At 37.6% G+C, this 11,676-nt stretch overlaps 1 protein-coding gene and 1 pseudogene across 3 annotated transcripts in view; one reads left to right on the top strand and one right to left on the bottom strand.

Annotated features, from left to right (window-relative positions):
- SNX4 (sorting nexin 4) overlaps window positions 1-11,676 on the top strand; it is a 95,511-nt gene that overhangs the window by 6,723 nt on the left and 77,112 nt on the right. For both annotated transcript variants that reach the window (XM_081076651.1, XM_081076650.1), the window contains exons 2-5: window positions 4,781-4,902; window positions 10,314-10,449; window positions 10,527-10,676; window positions 11,298-11,345. In XM_081076651.1, the coding sequence (XP_080932777.1) occupies window positions 4,781-4,902; window positions 10,314-10,449; window positions 10,527-10,676; window positions 11,298-11,345 (456 nt within the window). The remainder of the gene's footprint in view (window positions 1-4,780; window positions 4,903-10,313; window positions 10,450-10,526; window positions 10,677-11,297; window positions 11,346-11,676) is intronic.
- On the bottom strand, window positions 5,250-6,688 carry LOC308506279 (RNA-binding protein FUS-like; annotated as a pseudogene). Its single transcript has 2 exons — window positions 6,449-6,688; window positions 5,250-6,355 (listed from the first exon to the last, which is right to left on the bottom strand). The product of its transcript is annotated as an RNA-binding protein FUS-like (transcript).

The raw sequence follows: 11,676 nt of genomic DNA, 5'->3' as shown, positions 1-11,676 counted from the left end.
CTGCCTTTCTCTTGCTGCTCTTAAGATTCTCTCTTTGTTTTTAACCTTTGGCATTTTAATTATGATGTGTCTTGGTGTGGGCCTCTTTGGGTTCACCTTGTTTGGGACACTGCACCTCCTGGCTTTGTCTATTTTCTTCACCAGGTTAGGGTAGTTTTCTATCATTATTTCTTCAAATAGGTTTTCAGTTCTTTGCTCTCTCTCTCCTCCTTCTGGTACACTTATAATGTGAAGTTGATAGGCTTGATGTTGTCCCAGAGGCCCCTTAAACTATCCTAATTTTGTTGAATTCTTTTTTCTTTTTGATGTTCTGATTGGGTGTTTTCTGCTACCTTATCTTATAAATCACTGATTTGATCCTCTGGTTCATCTAATTTACTGTTGATTCCCTCTAATGTAGTTTTTTATTTCAGTTATTGTGTTCATTTCTGACTGGTTCTTTTTTTATGTTTTCCATCTCCATTTTTATGTTTCCTGTCTCTGTTGAAGTGCTCCCTGAGATCATTGAGCATCCTTGTAACCATTGTTTTGAACTCTGCATCTGGTAGATTGCTTGTCTCCATTTTGTTTAGTTCTTTTTCCAGAGTTTTGTTCTGTTTTTTCATTTGGGACATGTTTCTTTGTCTCCCCATTTCGGCAGCCTCCCTGTGTTTTTATGTATTAGGTGGAGTGACTGTGTCTCCTGGTTTTAGTGAGTGGCCTTAGGTAGTAGGTGTCCTTTGGGGCCCAGGAGTGCAGTCTTCCTGGTCACCTGAGCCAGGTGCTCCAGGAGTGTCCCTTGTGTTGCTTGTGTATGCCCTCCTGTTGTAGTTGATCCTCGGCTGTCATTTGCACATCAGTGAGAAGGATTGACCCTCGGGCTGACCCAGTGGAGCAGGATTCGCTTTAGTACGGCTCTGGTGTCTGCCCAGTGTGCCCTTTGTGTGTGTCATCTGCTGAGGCACCTCGGTGGTGCTCTGGGATTAAGTATTTTTGAAGGAACAATTTGTTAGTATGTTTCATAATATTCAAGCATGTTCTATGCATGATGCTCCTTTGTCATTTATTGTGAAGTCTAAGGCAAATCTGATCTTTTATTCTTTTGTCATGGTCTTGATTCTTATTTTTCTGCCTTAATCTTGTTAGGATCTTTTTTTTTTTTTTTTTTTTTTTTTTTTTTTTTTTTTTTTTTGCTGAAAATGTTTACATTTTCTAATTCATTACACATGGATTTCAAAAATTTGAAGCCTTAGGGGGAGGCCAGTTAGCTCAGTTGGTTAGAGTGCATGCTCTTAAGGTTGCTGGTTCGATTCTCACATAGGCCAGTGTGAGCTGCGGCCTCCACAACCAGATTGAAGACAATGACTTGAGCTGAGCTGCTGCTGAGCTGCTGGTGGACAGAAGGATGGCTCAGTTGGTTAGAGTGCGTGCTCTTAATAACAAGGCTGCTGGTTTGATTCCCGCATGGGATGGTGGGCTGCGGCCCCTGCAACTAGATTGAAAATGGTAACTGGACTTAGAGCTGAGCTGTGCCCTCCACAACTAGATTGAAGGACAATGACTTGGCTTTGAGTTGATGGGTCCTGGAAAAAACACTCTGTTACTCAATTAAGAAAAAAAAAAAATGAAAGCCTTAGAATTTTTTTCAATCCAGGAAGGATTTTTGTTTATTTTTAATTATACTGATGATTATTATTTCGGTTTCTTCTGATTTCTTCTTTAAGAACTTACATTATTTAAGTGTTGGTTCTTGGTTTTCCTTTTTCATCATCTTTCATTTCACTTTTTTAGGGGTCTTTGTTTCTCGGCATTCTGGCAGAGCTTCTTACTGATTTGGTTTCTTTTCTTTCTTTTTTTTAAAACTTTTATTTACTTTAGGTGTGTTTTTCCAGGATCCATCAGTTCCAAGTCAAGTAGTTGTTTCAGTCTACTGGAGGGCACAGCTCACAGTGGCCCACATTGGGATCGAATCGCCAACCTTGTTAAGAGCACCGTGCCCTAGCCAACTGAGCCAAGAGGCTGCCCCTGATTTGGTTTCTTGATTTCATTGATTTCAATGTCAGTTTTACTGCCCAGGTTATATGTTAGTTTTGCTATTTTGTTTTTCTGTCTTTTCATTCTTTTCTGAGTTAGCTCCATATTTATTTCAATCTGCCTGCTTTTTTGTTTTTGCCTGTTTTCTTTTAATTTTATCTTTTTCCTATAATTTTCAATATGATTCATATAATATCTTTAGTGTGTGATTTAAATAGGATTAACTAAATAAATTAAATGCAATAGACACTCTTACTATTTTAGTCCACAATCCTAAAAATTGTTATTATATTAAGGTTCGCCTTTATTTTGTTTTTAATCTTAAAGAGCACCTCAAATGGGCAGTAGCTCCCTGGGGGGTCGAGAATTCCTCATGCAAGCAGGCAGTGAACTATGGAACTCTGGCACTTGGGCTTAGTTATCCTATCCTTCCTAATGACTAGCATTGTGGATGCTCAATAAATATTTAGTTATTGAATTAATAGTTTCTTCTTTTTCCTTTTGTATCACATCTGTTTTATGCGTTTACTGTCTTCATTGTTTGCAACATTTTTAAAACTTAAAATAGATTATATTCATTTTCACACATTGAACTGGAAACAATTTCATTAGCCCTTTAAATATGCCTGTCTTCTACATTTACTTAGTCTTAGGTAGGTATTTAGTCTTAAGTCAGATAGAAAGTTGTGATTCACACCTACATTTGGGACATTATTCCTTTGGATACGAGCAGCATCACTCTTTCTTTAATGATATTCTTTACTCTTAGGAGAAGTCCGCTTTGAATACATCTAAAATATTGTCTCTCTCTTTAAAACATGTCCCTGGGCTCATCTTCCAGTCATCAGGTCAATCTATTTCTAAACCTGTTGAATGTGTTCTTTTAACGATTATGATATCAGTCGAATTATTCTTGGCACTGTTTGTGCTTTAATATTGACAGTATAAGCGGTTTTATATCATCATTCAAACCCTGATGGTATTACTGTGTGCCATTCTTTAGTTTTTATGATAGCCAATTTTATTCTTTTATTTATTTTTTTTCCTTCTGTATAATTGGGTGGCATAACAGTGTGAATTCATGACTCACGTGCATTATCTTTTTGTCTGGGGAGATAATTTGCTTTATTATTCATATGCTTCCAGAATTCAGTTAATTTTTCACTGGAGTAGAAGGTGGTAAGTCAAAGTCCTTGGCTCTGGGCCAAAATTATTATTTGTTTAAGATGTATATCTCAACCAGTGAGGGTTTCATAATCCTGATGCTGAGTGGTTTGTGCTTAGGTAATTTCTTGAGCTTTCTCTTAGTTGAATGATTTTCTTCTGGTCTCTTATTTCATCTCTTAGTTTATAAACATATAACTTACACTTTATAAAATTGTCTTGTTTGATGACTGTATGATTTCTGTTTTTGTTGACATTTGTTCTCTGTCCTTTTCCTTTATTTTCTCTTAGCATTTTTACCTTCTCCATTTTTCTTTAACATTTTGGGGCACTTCCTAAGTGGGCCATCTTTATTCATCACTGATTTACTTTTTCGCACTACCACATAGCTTATTCTGTTCTCAAAGCACATGGCCTTAATTTCCTGTATAAAGTATCAATTTTCTACATGTAGAAAGTTTTACTACATGCAGCTTTTTCTTTTATACTTTGGTGCATCCATCTTTATACTTATGTCTCTTCTTCACAAACTGCCCCCAATTATAATATAGTACAGTGTTTTCAATTAAATCTCACCTTTGTGAGCAACGAAGGAAAAAATCCAAAGCACAGCACTTACCACATTGTCTCCCTTTGTCTTCCTTGTTTAGCTTTGGAGTTATATCGGGTAGGTGCACAACCCTTCTTCAGTGCTGCTCTTCCCACACATACAACATAGGAACCACCAGTAGTGTGTTTGTAGTGGTTTTTGTTCCTTTACTTTTTTATACGTTTGTTTTTGTTTTTTAACAGGCAAAGTAAGCAGGTGTGTATCGACCTGGGGATGTTCTAGTGGGAAAAGAAAGGTGTCTTCTGTTTTTTGCCCCCTCTTCCCTTCCTCTTCTTCTTAAATCCTACTGCTCACTCACAGGTAGAGCCTGCTAAACACTGCCAAAAAGTTTAGGTAAATTTAAAGTTGAATATAAGATGACTCCTGCTATTTTTTAAAAAATTAAACTGCAGCTGAAAATCTTGCTTTTTGGCATACGTATAATGTTTTATTTTTTGGGGGGTGGGGTGATATTTGACTTTGGTAACATAAAAAATTAGATATCAGTATTGAAAATCATTCATTTTTGTATAAAGTGTTTTTAGATTTGTTTTCTTTTGCATTTCTACATAGGTTTATTTTTGGTCACATATGAAATGTCTACATTTTATTTTTAATTTTTTCACCTATTGTCTATGTTTTAATAATTAAATGTATATGATACTATTAAAATAACTTATGGAAAAGTTTAATGTGCGGGGTGGCTGGTCATCTCAGTTGGTTAGAGCGTGGTGCTAATAACACCAAGGTTGCTGGTTTGATCCCCGCATGGGCCACTGTGAGCTGCGCCTTCCTTAAAAAAAAAAAAAAGTTTAATATGCTACAGTATGCTGATAAAGACAGGCATATCATTTGCTGCTGTCATTTAGCAAACCCTAGCAACTTAAATACAAGAAACTAGCTTGAAATATGTGCCAATAATGGATTTTATTATAATAGCTGGGTGTTTTTTTTTCATTACCATCTTAAAGGTCTTTTTTTTTAATTGTTTTTCTTCGATTTGCTTTTGTCCAGATGACAGAAAATAATTTTTGGTTGAAGAAGATAGAAATTAGTGTTTCAGAAGCAGAAAAGCGAACTGGAAGAAACGCTATGAACATGCAAGAAACGTATACTGCTTACCTCATTGAAACAAGGTGGGTGATCAGAATTAGGCCTACGTTAGGTAGGAAAAACTTTGGTAGCTATGGATATACATTCTATTGGATAATGGAATTGTTTACAGGTCATCTTTTTAGGGATTGTGAGGTTTTCTTTGTTTGTTTCTTTGTTTTTTAACAGATAAAGTAAGCAGGTGTGTCTTTTACTAGTGTACTTTTTTTTTTTTAACTAAAGTGATGGTTTTAATGGGATCCAGAGATATGGTTACAATTACATAGTCCGACACAAAAACCTCTGGGTGATCAGGAGTTGGAAGGTTACAAAATAATGAGGATAACACTGGGTATAGAAGAAAAGCTGTTCCAGAACCTCAGGAGGCAGGCTAATGTGGCCTCTCCTTAAGGTCCTGTCTGTGGCCACCCCTGGAGTTCATCTTGCCAAGGTCAAAGCCACCTCTGTCCCCACCACTCTGGCCTCCTTGAAAGCCCCCATGGTCCCCACCTCGGCCTCGGGAGCCACCTTGATCATAGCGTCCCCCCCACCACGAGCAACTCCATAGCCACCCGCCATGTGGGAGCCTCCTGGGCCCCCCGGGGCCGTCTGGTTTAGGGCCCTACACTGGTTGCATTCATTCCTCCAAGAGAAGTTCATGTTCGCACATATGTCAGGTTAGGGCACTTCCAGCCCCTGGCTCACCGCTGTCCCCTGCTGGGGAAACTGCCCCAGCCACCGCCACCTCTGCCGTAGCTTCCACCCTCCACGGCCCATGGGTCCTCTTCACCCTTGGCCTCCACGCCCACTGCCACCACCCCATTGAAATCTAGTTGCTGAGTAGTAAATGAGAGACCTTGATAAGATTCCAGATAATTCTTTACCATCAAACCAGTCAGTAGCCGCTTTAGCAGAAGGGGGGTCATCAGATGACACCATTGCTTCTCCCTTTGGCTTCCCGTTTCCCTGTCCACATACAGATTAATCATGGGCTGTCCTGTCTTGTTCATCTTCATAATGCCAATCTGCTTCAAGTAGTCGGCCACAGACTCTGTGGTGACATTCTTGCCCAGGCCCAGATGGTCGCGGTGTCAGAATTGCCCTGTTCAGAGTCATGATGTGATCCTTGGTCCTGAGGGCCACCAAATTTATTGAAGCCACCACAGTCACTTCCGCCTATGCCACCTTTGCCCCCACAGTCACCTCCACAGCCTCTGGGCTCATAGCCACCACTGCTGCGGTTGTAACCACTGCCCGGCCCTGGCCCCCTCCGCCCTGCTGGCCTCCCCTGTAGCCACCGTCACCACCAGTCTGGTCCTGACTGCCGCGCGGCTCACGGGGCCTGAGCTTGGCCAGAGTTCCCTCTACCACCACTCCCCCCCCCCTCGCCCCCCTCCCACTGCTCCGGGCGCACTGCTTCTGGCGTCCGTAGCCCTGAGGGGGCTTATAGGAGCTTTGCCACCGTGCATAGTGGTGCTGTCGGCCCCCATAGCCAGGCTGGGGACCCCCACTCGGGGGCTGCCCATCATTGCTGCTCTGAGAAGTGCTCCCCTAACTTCCCGAGGTGCTGCTGGCCGTAAGACGAAGAACGCTGGCCGCCGCCACAGCCACCCATTGCGCCCTGTCCCCGGGGAGCTGACAGCGCTGCAGCCTGTGCTCTGGGTCTGTCCGGCCAGGGCGGAAGTGTCCGCTGACTGGTGTCACCACCGTACGCTCCGTCCATAGTGCTGATGGCTCTGCTGGGCATCGCCCTGTCCAGGCGGGGTGGGGTGGACCCCACAGCTTTGGGCTGCTTGTTGGGTAGAGCCGTTTGAGGCCATGGTGGCGCATGGACGCAGGGAGATTCTGCCACCACAGGGCACCGTCGCCGAGAGGACTACTGTTATACTATGATAGTCTTGGTAGCTATAGGCCGATTCTAATGTACTCGTTCTGTGGTAAAGGGAACGTTAGTGGAATACTTTGGGGATCTGGAATGTTACTTGACACATGCTTTGGTGGAGTTCTTGGTGTTAGATACAATCCCTGTGCAATTTTGAGAACGGAGACTAGCTTCTCAGGGGTGTATTAAGTAGACTTAGGTAAGTGGAGATGGTTAACAACGAAGTTGAGGAGGAGAATTTAAGTCATTTTAGGAAAGTTGGGAATTACAGAGAAATTAATGAGAAAACAATGGATTGAGAAACCTTGGGGTAAAATTGATAAGATAAAATAAATCATGGAGAAAGAAATCAAAACTTACCAGAAAAGTTGCCTTTTACCTCATAAGGAAAAAGTTAAAGGAAGTAGATTGTTTTGTCTGGAGAAAGGCAAGGGAAGGCTCAATTTATTTTGCCAGTTATAAACAGTTTATACAAAGAATATACTGACTAGGTCTTCACTTTGCAGACTGAGCAGAAACACTTTCAATTAAAATAGATATGAGAGAACTTTTTGATAGCCAGTGAAAATAATAGGACTACCTGACCTAGTTGATAAAGTTTTACCCATGTTTTACTGTAAATACATTTTTAAGAAAAATAAAATTTAAACCCTCCATTTTCATAGGTTTTACCAAAAGTCTCCGAGTTTGCCTTAAGGCTAAACTTTCCAAGGCTTTCTCCCAGGTCTGTGATCCAAAATGAAAGTTAAAATCTTGGTGAAATTCGTTTAATCTTCAGACAATTCTGAAAATCCTCTTTGTAAATATAGTTGCTTTTCTCTACCAAAAAAATAAAAGAGAATCTTTTAAAAGTTAGATAAATTTGTGTATAATAGGAATTTTAGGAAAAGAGAGAAGATGTGTCTTTTTAAAATTAGCTCATTTTGTGACGTGTATCACAAAGATTTTTAGAAAGGTGATTAAAAAAAAAAGGCCATGAGAGAGTTTCCTTCTTTTTAAGTTAAATTAGCCACTTAAAACAAAAAAAATCATACTTCATAAATTAGTATTAGCTCTAGTTTTCCAAATAAAAATTTAACTTTAGAACTAATAAGGATATTTTAGTATGTGCCTATTTCTTTACCCCGTTGAGCGATGAAATTTACTGCTGGGAGAGTATCTTGATTTGCATAATCTGGAATAATTTATAGTTGTTTACTCTTGACTTTGAAATGAATTGAGTATCCTAATTTGAAACTGGAAGTTAGAAGTGTCTATACTTGAGTAACATAGCTAGACTTTGAATACATATTTAGGTGGATCATAAGTAAATGTGTGGTACACAAAAGCATTATTGAGTTGACTTTTATCATTGTGTTTCATTATAAATTTATTTTAAAATTGGTTCTCAGACTTTGAAATATATAGGAATCATATGGAGAATTTATTAACAGCTGCAGGGTTTTGGATGGGGTCCAGGAATTTACATTTTTAAATCAAAACTCTAGCTGTTTTTGAAGCAGATGGGCCATGGACCATACTTTTGATTATCTTTTAAAGTACAAAGACTTTAAATTTTAAGAGTCAAATTTAGCTGACTTTTTTCTTTATGATTTGTGTTTTCCCTATTTTGAGAAATTCTTGCCTACTCCATATTATATAGATATTCTCTGAGAATTGCTGTTTTGAGTAGATTATTTTGTAAATACCTGTAAGGTTAACTGATCTTCAACAACTATAGAACGAATTTCTTAATTATATAAGATTCTTGCTGTAATTTAGTGTTATTCAGATAACCTTGAACAATATAAATATTGAGCCTTGATGTTAACTAGAAGTTGAACTTTTATCATATAGCTTACCTACCTACTCTTTGGATACAAATAGAAAGCCCATTTAGCAATTGCCAATAGTGTTGTAGTTTAGTAAGCTAAGATTGATAAGGCTAAAGTCACTGGTCACTGGTTTTTAATTTTTCCAGAGGTTTTGTGTTTTCCTGTTCATAGAAGATAAACCCTTTTAAAATAAATAACAATATGCCTCTTTTAGAATAGGTAAGAATGCCTTGGTGGTTTGGGAGGCAATATGACATCATTACTTAATTCTTTTAGTAATTTGTGAAACGGGGATAATGATACTATCTTACGCTATTGTGAGGGTTATGTTAGATGTTGCTTGTAAAACCAATTATGTGCTACTAAATATTTAAGTGATTGAACACATGGGGTAGTTTTGTGGTCTGTTCTTGGTCTGTTTCCAATGACTAGATCCTGCTTTAAGTGGCCTTTTTTCTTTTGAACACTTAGTAGGTCTTTTAGGTGTACTGCTTAGAACCTGTTTATCTACTTATTAGGAAGATATGGGTTCTGTTGGTAATGATTTTGAATAATGTGAATTTTGATATGAACCTAGATATTTTTTTCCACTGAAGTTGAAAATCTGAATTAGAATAATATTAATCATAGTTAATGGTTAGGTCAATTCTTTAAAATGAATTACGATTTAATAATCCATCATTTTTGCTATTGGAGCCATTTGTGCATTTTGAATTTTAGAATTTGTTTCTTTTTATTACTATTCAATAAAAATTTAGTGGCAAACTTAATATATAAATAATAAAAACATTGACTCTTTTGTGCTGAATATGACATAGTATATATACTCATATACTTTCTCAAGACTTTATTCCGAGACTGATTTAGCTTCTGTCCTTTTATGCTCTAATGTACAAATGCAGTTGTGATTATATGCATGTTTCTTGAAGGGCTTGTATGTTATTGTCAAGCAGACAATTGAAAAATAAGAAGGTCCTGATAATGTTAAGAAAACTGATGCTTTCTAACAGTGATTATGCTAGCAGAAATCTTAAATCGTCAAAATAATTTCAAATATCCTGTATATGATTTTACCCTAACTTCCCCCAACTATAAGTTGAACTTATATGGGTGAGACATGGCATTGCTTGCAGCTCTTTACATTAAAGGTAGGACTAGAGATGAATTTTTACATCTTCCCCCGCCAGTTAATTAACATTTTGTTTTGAGGATATTTCCTGGTTCTTGAATGCATCCGATTCATTTATAACCTCAAACCAAAATTTTTGCAGTATCTTGGTCTTCGGCAGGAATGTTCTTGCATTGTGGCAGAAGTGCAGTTAAAAATACTTTTTATTTAATGCAACAGTAGCTAAGCCAGATTTCACTGTAGTATAAAATCAATTCTTATACATGGACTAAGTACACTGAAGCTTTTAGAATGTTCCTAATATGACTACTTTTCTTGAGCCCAATAGGTTTTCTATCACAGAAGGGCAATGGTTAGGAGTGAGGGCTTTGGAATCAGAAACTCTGAGTATTGTACCACAGAGCAGTGTGATTGTGGGAGGAGCACGTGCCGTGCAGCCGCTTCCTCACTGGTAAATGGGGGCCATAATGTCAGGTTGTAAGGATTAAGTACGATAAAACATGAAAGTTCTTTACTCAGTGCCTGGTTCATAAGCATCAGTAAATGGAATTATAAAATTTAAAGGAGGTTGTGTGTATGTATTTGCGTTTTTTAAAAAAATAATAGAAATCTTATTCTATTTCTTTTCAGGTCAGTGGAACATATTGATGGTCAGAGTGTCCTCACAGACTCTCTATGGAGGCGGTATAGTGAATTTGAGTTGTTGAGAAACTACCTTTTAGTTTACTATCCACATATTGTTGTGCCACCTCTACCAGAAAAAAGGGTAAGAAGTGAAATGGCAGTATAGTTAAGAAGTATTTAACGTTGAGACTATTCTTCATGATTATTTTGTTTACCTAGGCAGAATTTGTTTGGCATAAACTCTCTGCTGACAATATGGACCCGGATTTTGTGGAAAGACGACGAATTGGTTTAGAAAACTTCCTTTTGAGAGTTGCTTCACATCCCATCCTTTGTAGAGACAAAATCTTCTATTTGTTTTTAACACAGGTATTTTTCTTTTATTTATTTAGTTTTTTAAAAAAATTCATTTGAATTGGGATTTTTTAAATTTTAAATTGTGGAATCCTTATTCTTTAAAAATTTTTATTTTTATTTTTTAATTGCAGTTGACATATCAGTTTCAGGTGTACAACATAGTGATTAGACATTTATATAACTTACAGAGTGATCACCCTGTAAGTCTAGTTGGAATGCTATCTTAAGGATCCTTTTGGAGCAGTTTTGTTCATTTGAATACATTCTTTGTTTTGAATTTCAAAATTATTGGCTACATCATTCTTTTGGCTAACGTTTTTATACTTAAAGATACTGAAAATAGTACTTTTTGGTATCACTTAAATGATGTCAAAGTTAGTCTTTAATTTTTTGAAGCCCAAGTTGTAAAATCTTGGGTTCATCTTTTGTTAATCTTTTGGAATCAGTATTGGGTATTTAATTTTGAAGCGAAAAGATTTATTTTATCCATCCATCCATCCATCCATCCATCCATCCTATCTATCCCATCTTCCCTAAAAGAAGAATAGAACGATAGGTGTTTTACTTAATTTGGAATGTACCTTATGTTGTATTATTTTGCAATGATTTCTAAAATGAACTTGTAATTTCCAGGAAGGTAACTGGAAGGAGACTGTGAATGAAACTGGGTTTCAGCTGAAGGTAAGAACATTTGTATGAAATAATTTGCCGTGTTCCTTTACAATCGCCAGCACAGGCCATGCGCTTAACGAGTACTTGGTATTTATTGAATGAGTGAATGTTTGAAATAGACTTTGCATCTAATATCGTTGGGTAAGGTTTTCAAAGAAACACTGCAATGTAATTTTGATTTGTGTGATTTTAGTTACTAGTGATATTATAATAGCATATTTATGAATTTAGTTCTATTGGGAAAGAACATTTTGAAGCAGTAATTTAAACGCAAGCTGTAGAGTTGTCCCACGTTTTACTCATATTATACTTTGCATCACTTTTTTCTTTTTTCTTCCCT

Source organism: Rhinolophus hipposideros (assembly GCF_964194185.1).
Source record: "Rhinolophus hipposideros genome assembly, chromosome: 2".
Classification (NCBI taxonomy): Eukaryota; Metazoa; Chordata; class Mammalia; order Chiroptera; family Rhinolophidae; genus Rhinolophus; species Rhinolophus hipposideros.
The sequence above is the reverse complement of the archived record's forward strand: the minus strand, read 5'-3'. Positions and strand labels throughout refer to the sequence as shown.